The sequence below is a fragment of the Anabrus simplex genome, chromosome X (assembly GCF_040414725.1).
Source record: "Anabrus simplex isolate iqAnaSimp1 chromosome X, ASM4041472v1, whole genome shotgun sequence".
Lineage (NCBI taxonomy): Eukaryota > Metazoa > Arthropoda > Insecta > Orthoptera > Tettigoniidae > Anabrus > Anabrus simplex.
The window spans coordinates 189,632,860-189,652,688 of record NC_090279.1 but is presented as its reverse complement, the minus strand read 5'-3'; the positions used below and the strand labels follow the sequence as shown (position 1 = coordinate 189,652,688).

Below are 19,829 nucleotides of genomic sequence, written 5' to 3'. Positions count from 1 at the left end.
AGGCACTTTGTGAGAACTACAGAGCTTTGCTGTGTCAATGCATGAAGATTTATGAAAAGATAATTTTACTAAAATCAAGTATTTCACAATTAAAAGAACAACAAGAATTTAGACCTGGAAGATCAACTTTTGATGCCATATTTACAGCTAGACAAGTAGTAGAAAAGAAATGGAGATTTGGGAAAGACATCACAGTTGCAGTCATAGACATGGTTATGACATGGTTAGAAGAGAAGAGATATGAAAAGGTCTGTATAGAATGGAATTGTGAAGAGAAATGCAATTCAGAATTAGAAACATGTACGGTATAACAAGTGTCTGAACTGTGTTATAGTAGGTGGAAAAATTTCAGAATGGTTTAGAACAGACAGAGGAGTTAGATAAGGAAGTGTACTTTCACCTGTGCTCTTTAATATAGCAATGGACAACATTATGAGGATAGTTCGCCAAGGGTCAACAGCAAATGATATGAAAGTCGTAGTATATGAAAATGATGTGATGAAATGGGAAGAAAATTAACAAAAATTGGAAGAAGAAATAAATACCTGGCAGAGGGCAATTGAAGAAAGAGGCACTGAAATCATTTTAACAAAAAGTGAGGTAATGAAAACCGTAGAGAAAACAGAAAAATAACTCTTATGTTATGTAAATGAAAATACTCTGTAATCTATTCTTGTACCTTCGCAGCTTTCATGTTATGTAAATGTAAATACACTACAGTCGAAATAATTCTCTGTAATCCTCATATTGATGATGTACATATTTTATATATTGTATGTGTTTATATCTCAACCATTTACTAATAATCTTATACAAACAAACTATATTTTGATGTGTAAGTGGCCGCAAGTATATAATGTCCTGTACAATTCCTATGTATGAGCCTGCAGGCTCGTTGGAATTAATTGAAATAAATGAATGAATGAATGAATGAATGAATGAATGAATGAATGAATGAATGAATGAATGAATGAAATGAATGAAGGGTGTTAAGTGTAATGGAAAAGTTCTTAAAGAAGTAGATGCCTTTAAATATCTAGGAAGTAAGCTAATTGGGAAAGAAAGCAATTTTGGAGAGGATAGGAAATTGCCAAAAAATTTATTACTGTGTACCAGACATAATTAGAAATTGGAAATTACCTACCAAAGCAAAAATCATGGTATATACATCATATTATTTGCCAATATTAACCTATGCATCTGAATGTTGGACTTGGACAAAAAAGATCTGAGCAGATTACAAACAACAGAGATGCGCTTTCTGTGAGGGACCTTGGGTAAAACAAGGAGGGACAAGATAAGAAATTAAACCATACAAAACCTGCTACAAATCAACCCTCTAAAAGAAACTATGGAGTGAAATAGGCTTAAATCATGGGCGCCCATATGACAGTTTCTAGAGGGGGGCCCAGACCTGGGGGTAAGTAGTAATTTTAATATTTTGGAAGATAAATGGCCATTTGTATTCTGCGGTAGAATAACCTACGGTATCCCCTGCCTGTTGGTGGGGGACGGTACTTCCACTTTTATGTAATACTGACTTTTAATCATTTTCTTGAAAGGAAAACATGTGATTACACTAGATTTTTGCTTTTTCCCTGAGAGCTAGAGGGGGGCTGCGGCCCCACCTTGCCCCCGGGTATGGGCACCCTTGGCTTAAATGGTTTGGCTATGTCAAAAGAATGGAACAAGAAAAAATACCAAGAAGAGCTCTGGAATGAACAGAATCTGGAAGAAGACCAATTGGAAAAACCATGAACAACATGGAGAGATCAGGTGGAGGATGACGTAAATCGGAGAGGACTACAATGGGAGACGGTGATCAACGATAGACTGTGGGGAAGAAAGAGAAGATTAGAAGAGGCTCTGTCAACGACCTGCATAAGCAGAAGTATACGAGGAAGAAGAAGAAGAAAACAGTTTGTAAATAAATATTTACTGTCAGGCAGTTTTTTCCTCAGAATATTCCTTTGGCACTTGGATCACTTTACCTTTCCTCTCTTTACATATAATAAGCAGGAAATGATTGAGACAGACCATAAAATAGCAGTGGTGTACTTACATAATACTCTGCAGGAATGTCAAAGATGATATGTCCTTCTGAACCACGATGTTGGAAGATGGGTTCTCCTGGGTGTTCAAACAGGTACTGCAGGTTTGACCGGTCAAGAAGTGGGTCCCTTTGCTATAAAAAAATTATATGAGTGTCATTAATCAATATTTATTCTCCAGTACACAAGAGTCATATTTAAATTGTGGAGAGATTCTCAGCCTGCATGACCTAATAGTAGGATTAACATATCTTTGCTTCAGAAATAAACCTTTTAATATTTCCCTTCAAGCAATAGTTTCAGGAAATTATTCTATTTCATGATGGCATCTTTGGACGCAAGGTAAATCACTATACATATCACATAACAGTCGAGGCTTTCATGGTAGGCGTTATAATATAGTTTGTTTGGACTTATTGGCCATGATCCAGGAACATATGGTAGTCTCAACCTTTCACCAAAAACTGCATTCAATATTATCAAGTGTTCTGCTGTATTCAACTGCTATAAAACTACAAGGTTTAATGTGTCCATCCAATGGACGAATCACCATCAATAGCACAATATGCCCTCACTCCATATGAAAATCTTGGAGAGATTTGGAACTGAATCCAGACTTTTGCCACCCTCTCTAGTGATTAGAGATTGTATACCACATCTCTCCTACCATGGATAGCCACACCAAGGTAGGCTGTATCAGAGAGACAGCCACAAGATTTATGGATCACTACATCTCAATCAGTCACTACTTATCTGCATTTAGGGCAGTCACCCAGGTGGTGGATTCCCTATCTGTTGTTTTCCTAGCCTTTTCTTAAATGATTGCAAAGAAACTGGAAATTTTTTTAACATCTCCCTTGGTAATTTATTCCAATCCCCAACTCCCCTCCCCATAAACAAATATTTGCCTCATATTGTCCTCTTGAATTCCAACTTTATCCTCATATTGTGATCTTTCCTACTTCTAAAGACACCAGCCAAACTTATTCATCTATTAATGTCACTCCACATTATTTCTCCACTGTAGGATGCTAAATAGTTTATTATGTCACCTATTCAATACATATTCATTACATTTATCGCTTGCAAAATCTCTCCACTGACTGCTCGGAACATACCACTTGTCATATAGATGTTCATTCTCCATGGGAATCCAGATGGCCAGGCAGGCATCAATTTTTGGTAATGAGACAAAGTCTGTCATAGTGCACTGGCATTGCCAGTGGCTCCAAGTAGCCTACGCAGTGGTCTCCATGGTATGCACTAGCCATGCATTTTGGTGGGTGTGCTATTTGTTGTATGTCCTCCGCTCTCTTCGCTCAGCGCCAGCCAGCCGCACGCACGCAAGCGTGGATCATTCGAGACTCGACGCGCAGTCTTCAGTGCGCTTGTCTGTTACGTCATGTGCAGTATATAAGGAGCTCCCTGTCTGTCACTTATGAGGATTCTCCCCAGTGTCCTGCTCCAGAATACACTCAACGTCGAACACGGAGGCTACTCCTCTTAAAAATGTGTCTCGACCAGGTGGACGGAATTCTGGTAGTATGAGGTTTCACCTCAGGTCACTACTCCACTTTCCCATTCCTTCATCCAAGTCGAGCCCCGATGTTGTATGCCACACATCCCCAAGCTCACTCAAGCTCCGACACACACATTAGATTCTCTAATTGTGAACATAGCTTTCATTTAGTACAAGCTTATGAACTCAGACACTTCAAGTTAGAAGGAACTCTCTTAGCTAATCTATGCTAGTGCAAATTATAGTTTTCAACTATCACGAACTATATCTTTCCCAAGAACTATCTTTTCAAGATAGCAGTGAGTGTAAATACATTCAGAGTGTACATAGTGTATAGAAACAGAAACTCTCTCAAGATTAATCATCTACTTTGCTTCAAGACAATTTTATGTTTTATTCCTGTACATACTGTAGAGTTCTGTGTGAAGCAAATAAATAAGTTGTGTTCTTGTAAACCTTATCTTGTTTACAACACTATTTACCAACTGATGAGCCCAACTTAGCACACTGGGGTGAAACGCTGGCAACCAGGAATGAGTTGGCTGGGAAATTTATAATGTCCAATAACGGACCATTTGTATTGGTATTATAAATTTACTCATTTGGGACTAATATTTCAGGTTCCCTATGGGAATCAACATTTATATCACATACCACTAAGTCGAGCAGCTCGTCTTCTTTCTCCCAAGTCTTCCCAGCCCAAACTTTGCAACATTTTTGTAACGCTACCTTTTTGTCGGAAATCCGCCAGAACAAATTGAGCTGCTTTTCTTTGAATTTTTTCCCGTTCTTAAATCAAGTAATCCTGGTGAGCGTCCCATACGCTGAAATCATACTCTAGCTGGGGTCTTACCACAGACTTGTCTGCCCTCTCCTGTACATCCTTACTACAACTCTCCTAAATACCCTCATAACCATGTGCAGAGATCTGTAGCCTTTATTAACAATCCCATTTATGTGATTACCCCAATGAAGATCTTTCCTTGTATTAACATCTAGGTACTTACAAATATCCCCAAAAGAAACTTCCACTCCATCAACGCAGTAATTAAAACTGAGAGAACTTCTCCGATTTGTGAAACTCACCACCTGACATTTAACCCCGTTTATCACATACCATTGCCTACTGTCCATCTGACAACTTTATCAACGTCATTTTGCAGTTGCTCACAATCTCGCTATGGGATGTTTTATTGGATTCATCTGAAACATCACCTAGAAGAACTCACTTGCGAACTTGTAATGTCTAACATAATTAATTAATTTCATCTCCGTGTTGATGATTTACAATGACAAAGAAGAATTGAAAAGATTGCTCCACCTGATCAAAACAACTCTATTTACATGAACAAACTTTATTTAGTACTAGTTTCGGTCCTTTTTTTGGGCCATCTTCATATTAGTAGATAAACATAAATAAAAACCTAAAATACAAATTAGCATACATTAAAACTTATTGGACAGATAGTAGAATATGGTGGTGGTGGAGTTAACATGATATCCATTTTAACACATAGTTTGTTAAAATTTCGTTAAAGTTTGTATGAATCTATCATTCTTCATTCTTGCTCATAAATATTAATACATCTCTGTATGCGAAAATAATTAAAACTTGCATTAATAGACTTGTTTATGACCAATTGTAATACAATCTAAGATGTCATTTAATTTATAGTCTATATTGACCCATGTTGAATATTAGTTTGACTGTCCAGGTTCATTATCAAGTTCGATGTCTAAACTATGTCCAGATTTCTATTCAGTACATCAAATCACACTATATTCATCTGATTTGTTCCAAACCTTGTTTTACCTGCAGTATTGTGCATTTTTATATATTAATATATACCAGCTCACGAGCGCTGTACTTTCTACTTATAAATGTTCCACATTCACAAATGATGAATGAGATGTCTAGTAACTGATTTTCTCATGGGCACTACTGCCAGCAGGCAGGTTACATCAGAACATGAAGAGATAACAACTGGATGGTCGCTCGCAGCATGTTCCTCTGTGCTACCTGTCTAATGCAACCCCTTGGATTAGTAAACATTGTTTACGAACGCATAGTAGGCTGGTGTATGTACTAGTGTACAGCAGCATTAGATCTGCTAGTGTGTTCAGCAACGACAAATACACAGACATAATTTTAATCTGTAGAGAATCTGGTGAGAATGCAGCTGAAGCTCCAAACAGATGTACGCCTTCTACAAACGTATTTCGCCGAACAGTATTACCTTTGGTTTCATACAAAACAACACTAAATCAACTACTAATCTGCATTTAGGGCAGTCGCCCAGGTGGCAGATTCCCTCTCTGTTATTTTCCTAGCCTTTTCTTAAATGATTGCAAAGAAATTGGAAATTTATTGAACATCTCCCCTGGTAAGTTATTCCAATCCCTAACTCCCCTTCCTATAAACGAATATTTGCCCCAATTTGTCCTCTTGAATTCCAACTTTATCTTCATATTATGATCTTTCCTACTTTTAAAGACACCACTCAAACTTATTTGTCTACTGATGTCCTCCCATGCCACCTCTCCACTGACAGCTCGGAACATACCACTTAGTCAAGCAGCTCGTCTCCTTTCTCACAAGTCTTCCCAGCCCAAACTCTGCAATAATTTTGTAACGCTACTCTTTTGTCGGAAATCAACCAGAACAAATCAAGCTGCTTTTTTTTTTTTTTTTTTTTTTTTTTTTTTTTTTTTTTTTTTTTTTTTTTTTTTTTTTTCAGTTCTTGAATCAAGTAATCCTGGTGAGGGTCCCATACACTGGAACCATACTCTTGTTGGGGTCTCACCAGAGACAAATATGCTCTCTCCTTGAGAGTGGAATGTCTGCATGTGTATAAATTAATTATTAAATTTTCTTTTCTGCGTCTTTGGCGTGTTTACAAATGCACCCTGCCATAGAATGTGTGCAGTAAAATGACTGCTATTTGTTTCACAACATCCACAATACAGCACGTTGAAACACTCCTTCGAAAACAAGTGATTAGGCATCCCATGCATCACTCGTGCACGCGGAACAATTGTAAGCAGAAAGTACGGCGCTTGCAAGCCACCTGGTATATATATTTTCTCATACATCACAAAGTTGTTAAATATAAAATATATGTCTTTCACTATGAGAAAAGTTGATGGATTTTGTCCTGTTTATAACAGGAAAATTTTTACTTAAAACTGTGTTGAATACTACTGAACAGTCGACTTATTATACAATGAGAGGGAACATCCTTCAGTCCCAATTGCCATTTAAATAGCCAAAGTTATATAAGAGAGTTCTAATAAATGAGAAATGTATCTTGAAAAGCTGCCAAGGTTGTATGAGAGAATTCTAATAAATGAGAAATATATCTTGAAATGCAGCCAAAGTTGTATGAGAGAGTTCTAATAAATGAAAAATGTATCCTGAAAAGTGGTCAAAGATAGAGGAGTCCACATGTAACACTACCAACAGGCACTCTGAGAGATTAAGAGGGGACATCTACTCTGCCCTCAGCTGCTGAGAGGAGTTCAGATTGCGTTGCACCGACGCAGACATTTCTTATGACGACGATTGGATAGGAAAGGTCTAGGAGTGGGAAGGAAATTACTGTAGCCTTAATTAAGGTATAGCCTCAGCATTTGCCTGTTGTAAAAACAAGAAACCATGGAAAACCATCTTCAGGTTTGTCGACAGAGGGGTTCGAACCCACCATCTCCTGAATACAAGTTGATAGCTATTGACCCAAACCGTGCAGCTACTTGCTCGGCTGGACTGTCAGTTAGAGAATTCCCATTAATTTTCAAAACCCTGCACCACACCATTGTATGAAAGGGGCTCCCTATTGTGGTGTAATACATTAAACTCTACAGCCACCACACACAAGCTCGGATTTCCACACATTCTTCTGCCGCCAACACCATTATTCCGTCAGTGACACCTGAACGGATAAAACAGGCGATAATTAGTAAACGGTTCAAGGTAGGACAAAATGCTTTGTGGTGTTGAACTCCTCAAGAAAAAAAAAGTGGAGATGATGTGTCGCATGCCTATCGTTCCAATTTTATTTATTTTGGATTATTTCTTTCTTTATTCTTTCTTTCTTTCTGTCTTTCTTAATCTGCTTAACATCCAGGGTTGGTTTTTCCCTCTGACTCACCAAGGGATCCCACCTCTAACATCTCAAGAGCACTGTCCTGGAGTGTGAGACTTTGGATAGGGGCATACAACTGCGACAGAGAACCAGTGCCTCACCCAGGTGGCCCCATCTGCTATGCTGAACAGGAACCTTGTGGGGGTGATGGGAAGAGTGGAAGGGATAGACAAGGAAGAGGGAAGGAAGTGACCATGACCTTAAGTTAGAGGAAACAATGGAAAACCATTGTGAAGATGGCTGAGGAGGGAATCGATCACCCCTCTACTTAGTTGACCTCCCGAGGCTGAGTGGACCCCGTTCCAGCCCACATACCACTTTTAAAATTTTGTGACAGAGTTGGGAATCAAACTTGGGCCTAAGGGGGTGGCACCTTATCTATCTATCTATCTATTTATTTATTTATTTATTTATTTATTTATTTATTTATTTATGTGATGAGACAGAGAACTACTACTATGGGAAATATAATTTTAAAGTTTTTTATTTAACATGTCTGAAGGATTTCATTTTTATTTGTAACTTCAAGATGTATTGAACTGGAAATGAACATTGCGAGATACGAGAATTGTTTTGAAGTGATTTTTTTTTGTATGTAAATTTTATGTAATTGATAATTTAATGTCAGCAAGCATGAGGAAAAGACACTTGGGACGTTTTAACTTGAAGAATTTCTTGAAGAATTATTTGAAAATCAATTTTTGTAATTCTGTATGTCAAAATTGTAATCTGATGAAAATGTAAAGGTGCTTTAGTTGTGAAACATCCTATACCGCATGTGCGGTTATTGCTGTCGAAATAGGCGTCGCAATAGGAAATCTCGAGAAGTTGCTAACTATCTTAATATATATGTAGTGGAGGGTGGGTGGTCCGTAATGCTGTTATTTATAATAGCTGCCGGTTTTTCCAGTCCGTAAGACGGCGGGTCCATAGGTGGTGGATAATGGAGTGACTCTAAATAGCCCGAACCAAAACTGGAATGAAGAAAAGTACGAGTGTTACCGGGGGTGGGGGCGCCGATTTAAGCCTTGCCTTGGGCGCCTACATACCGCGCGACGGCTCTGACAATAGGTTTGTGATTAGTAGCAACAGAGGGTGAATCAGTAGGGGTTTTACAGTATCCGGATTAGTACCACTATATGCGGAATACCAAGGGCTTACGTTGCCTATGAGTGGCGCCATTATGTGAATAATAATAATAATGTTATTTGTTTTACGTCCCACTAACTACTTTTTAAGGTCTTCGGAGACGCCGAGGTGCCGGAATTTAGTCCCGCAGGAGTTCTTTTACGTGCCAGTAAATCTACCGACACGGGGCTGTCGTATTTGAGCACCTTCAAATACCACCGGACTGAGCCAGGATCGATCCTGCCAAGTTGGGGTTAGAAGGCCAGCGCCTTAACCGTCTGAGCCACTCAGCCCGGCACCATTATGTGAGAAACATCATAGGTCTGCGTTACTTGTGCGACACTCCATGTCGTACGATGTCGGCATGTAAAAGATCTCTGGTGACACATTTGGTGTTTACCCGACAAAATTCATTAAATCTCAGCCATAGACGCCCAAGAGAGTTTCGGTTTACTCGGTCTGCCATCTAGTGGGGGCCTAGAGTAAAACGGAACGTCCAAACTGCCGAGCAGACAGCCAGATGGCGTCAAATTGAAATGTCTGCACACGGTAGCTGAGGCCATACGATTAATATTATACCTGTGCGAATTACATTACCCGTGAGTAGCACCACAGTGTGTGGAAAAGCGTTCAGTCTGCGTTACCTGTGCGAATTACATTACCCGTGAGTAGCACCACAGTGTGTGGAAAAGCGTTAAGTCTGCGTTACCTGTGCGAATTGCATTACCCGTGAGTAGCACCACAATGTGTGGAAAAGCGTTCAGTCTGCGTTACCTGTGCGAATTACATTACCCGTGAGTAGCACCACAATGTGTGGAAAAGCGTTAAGTCTGCGTTACCTGTGCGAATTACATTACCCGTGAGTAGCACCACAGTGTGTGGAAAAGCGTTAAGTCTGCGTTACCTGTGCGAATTGCATTACCCGTGAGTAGCACCACAATATGTGGAAAAGCGTTAAGTCTGCGTTACCTGTGCGAATTACATTACCCGTAAGTAGCACCACAATATGTGGAAAAGCGTTAAGTCTGCGTTACCTGTGCGAATTACATTACCCGTAAGTAGCACCACAATGTGTGGAAAAGCGTTAAGTCTGCGTTACCTGTGCGAATTACATTACCCGTAAGTAGCACCACAATGTGTGGAAAAGCGTTAAGTCTGCGTTACTCATGATTAGTACCGCTACACGAGAAATACCATGGTACTTACTTTCATAGCTATAAGTACCATTATGAGGGGCCGTTGACCTGGATTTTGGACCCCTTTAGACAACAAGCACCATCGATTCAGGATTGTGCTTTGGAAGCAGCCCCTTGGTCAGTAATACGAATTGTTTTAAGGTAGTTTCTGAGAAGGTGGGGCATGGCGGGTCGAATCCACTGATTGTTTTAAGTACATAATCACTGCTCGTCTCTTTTTTTAAATTCTAGTCAGTGGATTGATTTTGGAATTATTTTTAACTTTCAGTAGGCCTATTCTGAGCTGGATCCACTGATTATTTTTAAATTTATATTCATCCAATAATTGGTTAAGTTCTGGTCAGTGGCTGAGTTTTCGAACTTTTAAATTTCCATTACATTTCGTATCATTAGGGGCGGATGACGTAGATGGTAGGCCCCTTTAAACAAGCATCATCATCACCAAATCTCCAGACAGAGAAGTTGAGGATGCGGAAAGAAAAAACGGAAGACAGACACGAGCACGCGAAGGGAATCTACTGTTCGAGGTAAAAACCTCTCGAGCCAGCCGAGAGTCAAATCCGGGACCCTTGTGTCCGAAGGTCAACACGCTAACCACTCGGCTACCGAGGCGGACCTCCCAATTCTCCAATATGGCGACCCCTAACTTGGTTGTAGTTGAAGAAAGAAAAATGATTTTTGAGTAGGAATTTGGGAATGAAGCAGCCATGGCCTTTGGAGAATGTACCATCCTTGCATTTGCCTGAAGGTCTAATGGCAAACCATTTCAAGAACGGCCGACGATGGAATTCGAATCGACGGCATCTCCACTGAGCTAATTCGGTCGGTTTCTGAAAATAATAATAATAAAATTACAGTAAATGCCTTGTGACCTCCGGAGAGGCCTGGTGCAGGTCTTTTGATCTTACGCCCGTAGGCGACCTGCGCGTCGTGATGAGGATGAACTGATGATGAAGACGGCACATACACCCAGTCCCCGTGCCGGGGGAATTAACCAATTATGGTTAAAATTCCCGACCCTGCTGGGAATCGAACCCGTGACTCCTGTGACCAAAAGCCAGCACGCTAACCACTTAACCATGGAGCCAGAAATAATAATAATAATAATAATAATAATAATAATAATAAAAAAATAATAATAATAATAATAATATCCGCTCATAGATGATGTCTTTGGCAGCAAGATGCAGGCTAGTGTTCACAGTTCACTATGTCTTCCTGTATAGGCTGGAACAAATATGTTACTTTCATTGAGCCTGCTCAGTCTTCTCTACTTGACTTCGACAAATCGAAAGTGACTGGGGTATGAGTGATGTTAATAATACAATTCCTTATGCATCCAAAATACAGCACGTTGTAGCACTCCTTCGAAAACAAATGATTAGGCATCCCATGCATCACTAGTGCATGCAGGACAATTGTAAGTAGGAAGCACGGCGCTTGCAAGCCGCCTGGTATATACACTGACTGACAGTGACAATGCAACACCAAGGAGGAGTGGTTCGAAAGGGATGAAAGTTGGGGAAAAACAGAGACGGCACGGATGAATAATTGATGTTTATTTCAAACCGATATGCAGGTTACACAATGCGCACGGCATCGACTCAGTAGGATGTAGGACCACCGCGAGCGGCGATGCACGCAGAAACAGAGTCAATAAGAGTGCGGATGGTGTCCTGAGGGATGGTTCTCCATTCTCTGTCAACCATTTGCCACAGTTGGTCGTCCGTACGAGGCTGGGGCAGAGTTTGCAAACGGCGTCCAATGAGATCCCACACGTGTTCGATTGGTGAGAGATCCGGAGAGTACGCTGGCCACGGAAGCATCTGTACACCTCGTAGAGCCTGTTGGCAGATGCGAGCAGTGTGTGGGCGGGCATTATCCTGCTGAAACAGAGCATTGGGCAGCCCCTGAAGGTACGGGAGTGCCACCGGCCGCAGCACATGCTGCACGTAGCGGTGGGCATTTAACGTGCCTTGAATACGCACTAGAGGTGACGTGGAATCATACGCAATAGCGCCCCAAACCATGATGCCGCGTTGTCTAGCGGTAGGGCGCTCCACAGTTACTGCCGGATTTGACCTTTCTCCACGCCGACGCCACACTCGTCTGCGGTGACTATCACTGACAGAACAGAGGCGTGACTCATCGGAGAACACGACGTTCCTCCATTCCCTCATCCAAGTCGCTCTAGCCCGGCACCATGCCAGGCGTGCACGTCTATGCTGTGGAGTCAATGGTAGTCTTCTGAGAGGACGCCGGGAGTGCAGGCCTCCTTCAACCAATCGACGGGAAATTGTTCTGGTCGATATTGGAACAGCCAGGGTGTCTTGCACATGCTGAAGAATGGCTGTTGACGTGGCGTGCGGGGCTGCCACCGCTTGGCGGCGGATGCGCCGATCCTCGCGTGCTGACGTCACTCGGGCTGCTCCTGGACCCCTCGCACGTGCCACATGTCCCTGCGCCAACCATCTTCGCCACAGGCGCTGCACCGTGGACACATCCCTATGGGTATCGGCTGCGATTTGACGAAGCGACCAACCTGCCCTTCTCAGCCCGATCACCATACCCCTCGTAAAGTCGTCTGTCTGCTGGAAATGGCTCCGTTGACGGCGGCCTGGCATTCTTAGCTATACACGTGTCCTGTGGCACACGACAACACGTTCTACAATGACTGTCGGCTGAGAAATCACGGTACGAAGTGGGCCATTCGCCAACGCCGTGTCCCATTTATCGTTCGCTACGTGCGCAGCACAGCGGCGCATTTCACATCATGAGCATACCTCAGTGACGTCCGTCTACCCTGCAATTGGCATAAAGTTCTGACCACTCCTTCTTGGTGTTGCATTTGCTCTGTCAGTCAGTGTATTTATAAATGTAAGATATTTTAGTACATAAAACTGAGCGAGTTGGACGTGCGGTTATGGTTGCGCAGCTATGAGCTTGCATTCGGGAGATAGTGGGTTCGAGTCCCACTGTCGGCAACCCTGAAGATGGTTTTATATTTCATTCCCCAGACGTAGAATGTTTGTCTCGAAGTTGGGGTGAAAATACAGTTGGCTTGAATACTGGAGTTGAGACTTGGGACTTGAATAATTATGAACTTGTTCACCTCGGGTACGCTACGGTACCTGGAGAAGTTATTTCTGTCAGTTCTGTGTGGTCTGCTACATTCCAGATCTGCCTAGGGGTAAGGAGACGTATTGGGGTCAATGTGCGCCTCAGATAACGACAATAAGAGGGAAAATCCGGCTAATTATGGCATAACCGCTCGCACCCTACGTGACCTTGGCTGAGAGAGAGGACAATGCACTGTAGTTCCTGACCTACTGTGTAAATCAGTAATGCAGACACCGCTGAGAAGAAACAGGTTCTGAAATATTTAAGTGAAAGTGAAAAATTAAAATTAATGCACGATGTGGAAAAGGGTGTGAGAAAGAAGAAAAATATTGCGGCAGAATTCGGCATTCCAGTTAATTCGTTGTCAATGCGGATGAAAATCAACAGGCTGTTTCCAGTCATTCGACCGGGTCAGGAATGGAATGAATAAAGCCTCCATCTAGCGGCAAGGATAGGAATTGTGCCGGCTGCGAAGCCTATCACACTCTTCTGGGGCAATGATGAATGAATGACAGATTAAATGATATTGGAGAGTGTTGCTCGAATGAATTATGACAGGGAAAACCGAAGTACCCGGAGAAAAAACTGTCCCGCCTCCGCTTTGTCCAGCACAAATCTCACATGGAGTGACTTGGATTTGAACCACGGAACCCAGCGGTGAGAGGTCGGCGCGCTGCCGCCTGAGCCAGGAGGCTCCTGTCAATGCTTATGATAAATAAATACAAGATTGCTAGCTCTAAGCAGGAGTCTCGTTTTTCATCGGAAAGGAAACATTTTAAAATCTCAAGTTACTCTCAGTTGGAGGAAGCTATTGTTAGGGATAAAACAGCGTCTCTTTTATTGCTCTGTACATTGGTTCGACTCCAGGGACGGTCCAGGAATTCACCCAGTCAATCACAGTGAACAAATAAACAGCAGAAGATCGACAATGTTAAACAAGAGAAGAATACTGCTCACAAATATGACCATTAACACAGTTCCAATTACATTCACGACGATCCTCAGTCCACAGAAGAACACACACACAGTACTCCAAGGCAGTACACAGTCTTCTGTCCCGTACGCCGTCGTATATTTACACCTCGATGATGAGATACTACAATATTCAGGATTCGGCTAGAGGGGTGTTGTCGAATTGGTCCGATAGTTATACGAATTTGGATATCAACCAATTAGTGTGGTCAAACTGTTTCAGTGCTAAAATACCAAAACCAAGGATCGAAGAATCCTTATCGTCCGTTCATATATTATAACAACTGTCCCAATAAAGTGACTTGTGTATGTAGCGGCCTTTCGGCCTTGTCAAACCTTTACGTTAGTTTAGGTTCTGTTGGGTTAGTTTAGGTTACATTACGTTAGTTTAGCTTAGCTCAGGTTAGGTTAGTCACTTTTGACCCGGTTTTGTCTTGTCACCTTTTGAATTCTCAAATCCCTTAAAGCCCCTCCCACTTAACCTGGGAAACATTGGACACTTCTACTAGTGTTGCAATGCTCTGAGACTGTCTGAGACCTGACACTGTGTCTAGTGAAATGAGGTAGTTTTTGCGGTTTAGGTTAGGTTAGGTTAGTAACCCATTCGGGAATTCCTGCCTCTAACTGCCAACTACCCGTCGGACCTTTTGTTGTGGAAGAAAAATATCTTTCGAACGTTTTGGCTGACGAATCAGTTCGTTCTACCCCGACTAGAGATGGAACATCCCTACTGTACCTTGCAGAAATCGCGGGGCGGAAACTAAACAAAGGGAACAATAGAGGAAGGGCCGTGGCATGTCCTCGGGCGGGCTGAGAGTTCACCGAGCTGGCTTACTCATCCCTGTCAGGAGATACCCAAGGGCTGCAACAAGGCCGATAGTCGTTTGAGCACGTAACAATATGTTTAAGTGACAGACAAAAACATTCAACTTTAAGGCTAGTACAGAGTAGCTAGATGAATTTAAACATCGCAACGGATTCGTGCATAAAGTTATGTCAGGTGAAAGTGTATCTGAGGTTGACGGTGAAGACTATCGACGAAACGTTTTAACAGCGCTACTGCCAGATGACCCTCGTGATGTTTCCAATGCCGATAAAACTGGTCTGTTTTTCAAATGTTTGCGAGGAAAGACCCTGGCATTTAAAGGAGAAACATGCCACGGTGGAAGAAGAAGCAAGGGGAGAGTGACAGTAATGGATGCGGCAAATATGACTGGTACTGAAAAGTTAAAGCGCTTGATAATCGGCAAATCTCTGAAAACAAGGCGCTTTTCAGGAAAGCATTACTTGTGGGCTATCAAAACAATAAGAAAGCATGGGTGACAAGTGAAATTTAAGAATACTGCCTAAGTAAACTTGATAAGTTTTTACGCGAAAACGGAAAATACTTCTGTTCGTCGATAACTGACCTTAACTTCTAAGGTAAACGTGTGGGGATTTTTTACCGCCAAACATGACGTCAGAGTTGCAGCCTCTGAACCAAGGTGTTAAACAAACTTGAAACACGACTACAAAAATAAATGTGTCCATCGGTTATTGTAAAACGTTGAAACATGAAAACATCCCAACGATATCAATCTTCAGGATACTGTTGTGATGTTGCAGAAGTCGTGGGATGATGTAACAGAAAAAAGCAATTGCGAACTACTTCCGCAAGGCCGGGTTTTTCAAAAATGAATTCGAGCTTGAAGAACATGGAGATCTGGATGAACCTGTGCCTGAAGAATGGTTGTATTATTAAAACGTTCCTTCTTGTGAAGAAGATTACGACTCTTTCGTTAATGCTGGTGTTTTAATAACCGAGCAACCCCTCCCCAGAGAGGAAAATCTTAGGAGGTACAGCGCAACAAGATGGTTAGGAGAAATAGGACGTAGACAGCACAAACAATGAAAAGCTGCTATCGAAAGAAGTGCCACCTGGAGACTGGGCTTTAGATATTCCGTCCGCTTTTCGTCGCTACGTATAGGAACAACCTTCAGTTGAAGGAGATGTTTAGCAAGCAAGAAAACTCTGTGGAGAACCGGATGTTGCAGAAAAGGAGGTAAAATAAACTCATCATATTATGAAAATAAAGTTAGAATATAAGAGGACAAATTATAGGAAGGGGAGTTAAGGATTGGAATAACTTACCAAGGGAGATGTTCAATAAATTTTCAATTTCTTTGAAATCGTTTAAGAAAAGGCTAGGAAACAACAGAAAGGAAATCTGCCACCCGGGCGACTGCCCTAAATGCAGAGCAGTTTTGATTGATTGATTGATTGATTGATTGATTGATTGATTGATTGATTGATTGATTGATTGATTGATTGATTGATTGATTGATTGATTGATTGATTGATTGATTGATTGATTTCTTTTCAAAGATATGAATTTGTAAGTACTATAATATGAAAATGTACTAGCAATATAACTGTGTAGTACCTACTTTAATAAAATAGATATAATACATTGGAAGAGATTCGATCGAAGCTTGTACTGTATTAATACGATAGCATTAAAACCTAGCTGGTAGGCCCACAGTAGTCGTTCTAGTAACGAAAATAGTAGGAAGAAACAACAGTTGACTATTCGTCCGTATATAACACTGTATGGTAATCGTCTTTTCTTCTTCTTTTCAAATTTTTATATCTCGAAGTACGTTTTTATCTCCAAAGGCAATTCGAGATATCGAAGTTCGACTACAGCCTATATATGATACATATCAATACTTTTTTTTTCCGACTCGTTGGTTGAATGGTCAGCGTACTGGCCTTCGCTTCAAAGGGTCCCGGGTTCGATTCCCGGCCGGGTCGGGGATTTTTACCTTAATTGGTTAATTTCAATGGCTCGGGGGCTGGGTGTGTGTGGCGTATTCAACATTAGAAATCATCCTAGGTAGGACCCCCATCTTCACAGACATGCAGGTCGTCTACTAGAAAAAGACCTGCACCAGGCCTCTCCGGAGGCCATACGCCATTATTATTTATTTAATACTAGTTTGGCAGAGAAGTGCATTAATTACCGGGCGAGTTGGTCGTGCGGTTAGGGGCGCGCAGCTGTGAGCTTGCATTCGGGAGATAGTGGGCTTGAATCCCATTGTTGGCAGCCCTGAAGATAGTTTTCCGCGGTTTCCTATTTTCACACCAAGCAAATGCTGGGGCTTTGCCTTACTTAAGGCCAAAGACGCTTCCTTCCCACTCTCCTATCCCATTATCGCCATAAGTCCTATCTGTGTCGGTGTGATGTAAAGCAGATTGTAAATAAAAGTGTATTCATTAAAAAATTAAGAATATTACAGTTAGTATAAGTGTTATGTTAATTAAGTCCCTGTTATAAATGGTGGGGAAATGTCGCTCATAGAGTCGGTCGGTGCGTGCATTTCAGTGGACTGGGCAGGCTGATATGCTTCTGACTCGGTGAGGAAAGCAACGGCAAACTACCTCAGTTTCCAAGTATGCCTCTTCAATGACGCCTAGGGCTATCCTATAACCAGTGATGGGCAGTCTGAGACGAGGTCTTGAGATTTCTCGAGACTGGCGCAGACACTATTACTCGCGAGATATTTCGAGACATCTCGAGAGCGTTGTCCCCGCATTGTGTGGCGAGCAGCGTGTCATATGCCTACAGGTAGAGGGAGATAAGTGTTGGTTGTGCTGAGTATGCGAATAATCAATTAAGTGGTGGTGGTGGTGGTGGTGATTATTGTTTTAAGAGGAAATACAACTAGGCCATCCTCTATATAACATTAATCAGAGGGAAAAATGGAAGGGATCCGACACTTCGAAAAATGAATTTATTGGCCAAAAAAAGACAAGGGCCACGAAGAGCGTGAAAATGAAAAACTCCCTAGCCCTCGCAAACCTAATAGCGTCGGAGTCGGAAAAGAACAAGAGTTGACCAAGAAAGGTCGGATAGGATAGATGAAAGTGAGGAGCTTAGCACAAGTAAGTGGGAGCAATTCCAGGACTCAGCTAAGGGCCCCGTGGTCGCCAAACCACGCTCCAAAGTTCAGAGCCCCTGGGGCCCCTTTTAGTCGCCTCTTACGACAGGCAGGGGATACCGTGGGTGTTATTCTTCTGCCCCCACCCACAGGGAATATAGCCAATTAAGAACCTTCTCCATTACGTAAATACGTATCAACAAGCGACTAGGGCGTTCATTTCTACCGAGGTCTATTTTGACGCAGTATAACATAATGATAAAGGAAACGCATTCTGGCATCGTATGAAGCGTAAAGTACACAAAAGAATAGGCTAAGTACTGTAAATTACCGGGCGAGTTGGCCGTGCGCGTAGAGGCGCGCGGCTGTGAGCTTGCATCCGGGAGATAGTGGGTTCGAATCTCACTGTCGGCAGCCCTGGAGATGGTTTTCCGTGGTTTCCCATTTTCACACCAGGCAAATGCTGGGGCTGTACCTTAATTAAGGCCACGGACGCTCCCTTCCAACCCCTAGGACTATCCTATCCCATCGTCGCCATAACACCTGTCTGACCGGGCGAGTTGGCCGTGCGCGTAGAGGCGCGCGGCTGTGAGCTTGCATCCGGGAGATAGTAGGTTCGAATCCCACTATCGGCAGCCCTGAAAATGGTTTTCCGTGGTTTCCCATTTTCACACCAGGCAAATGCTGGGGCTGTACCTTAATTAAGGCCACGGCCGCTTCCTTCCAACTCCTAGGCCTTTCCTATCCCATAGTCGCCATAAGACCTATCTGTGTCGGTGCGACGTAAAGCCCCTAGCAGAAAAAAAAGACCTGTCTGTGTCGGTGCGACGTAGGCTAAAGCCCCTAACAAAAAAATACATAAATTGACGACTACTGTAGGTACACCTACCAGGATACTAGAGGCGTGCGTTATTCGAACTCGAGACGGGAGATACACCTTGCTGCATATGCATCCACCATTACGCATGAGTAGCACGTGTAATCTAAAACGCCTGAGTTTGCTCCAGTTCTTTCGAAAGGTAAGTGCACATCGTTATCGGACCCCATATGACCAATGCTTGTGCTTAGCGGTATTTTGGTGCTGTGGTGGTGGTGATTATTGTTTTAAGAGTAAGTACAACTAGGCAACCATCCTCTATATAACACTAATCAGAGAGAAAAAATGCAAGGGATCCGACACTTCGAAATATGAAGGTATCGGCCAAAGGAAGACGAGGGCCACGAAGGGCGTGAAAGTGAAAGACTCCCTAGCCCTCGCAAACCTAAAAGTGTCGGGGTTGGAAAAGAACAAGAGTTGACCAAGGGAGGTCGGATAGGATAGATGAAAGTGAGAAGCATGGTACGAGTAAGTGGAAGCAATGCCAGCTAAGGGCCACGTGGTCGCCAAACCACGCTCCCAAGTTGAAATCCTCTGAGACCCGATAATTTGTTGACGAAGGAAATAATTCATTACAATGTTATAGAGTATTCGCGTCATAATTAAGTACTTTGGTATATGACGACACAATGCGTCTAATTGTACGCGACAGCTTTAAGACGACCCCCGAAACGCAACTTAATTCGTGGATGTCGGTTATTTTGAAGAACCCGCTGTGTTATTTGTTCAAATGAAGTGAAATATATTCGGCAGAAATGCTTCTGGGATGATCCGGCACTTGAAAACACATAATATCAATGAAGGGGAACCATCGCAGAACATCTCCGGCCCGGTCTGCATCACAAGAAGCTACCCTGTCGGCAACAATTGCGAGGTATCCAGGTAGGTGTACACCCTATCTAC

At 42.4% G+C, this 19,829-nt stretch overlaps 1 protein-coding gene across 1 annotated transcript in view; it reads right to left on the bottom strand.

The window, feature by feature from the left end:
* LOC136886764 (phenoloxidase 1) overlaps window positions 1–19,829 on the bottom strand; it is a 109,685-nt gene that overhangs the window by 69,943 nt on the left and 19,913 nt on the right. Inside the window, exon 3 of the mRNA XM_068230618.1 lies at window positions 2,063–2,185. Coding sequence (XP_068086719.1) covers window positions 2,063–2,185 — 123 coding nt within the window. The remainder of the gene's footprint in view (window positions 1–2,062; window positions 2,186–19,829) is intronic.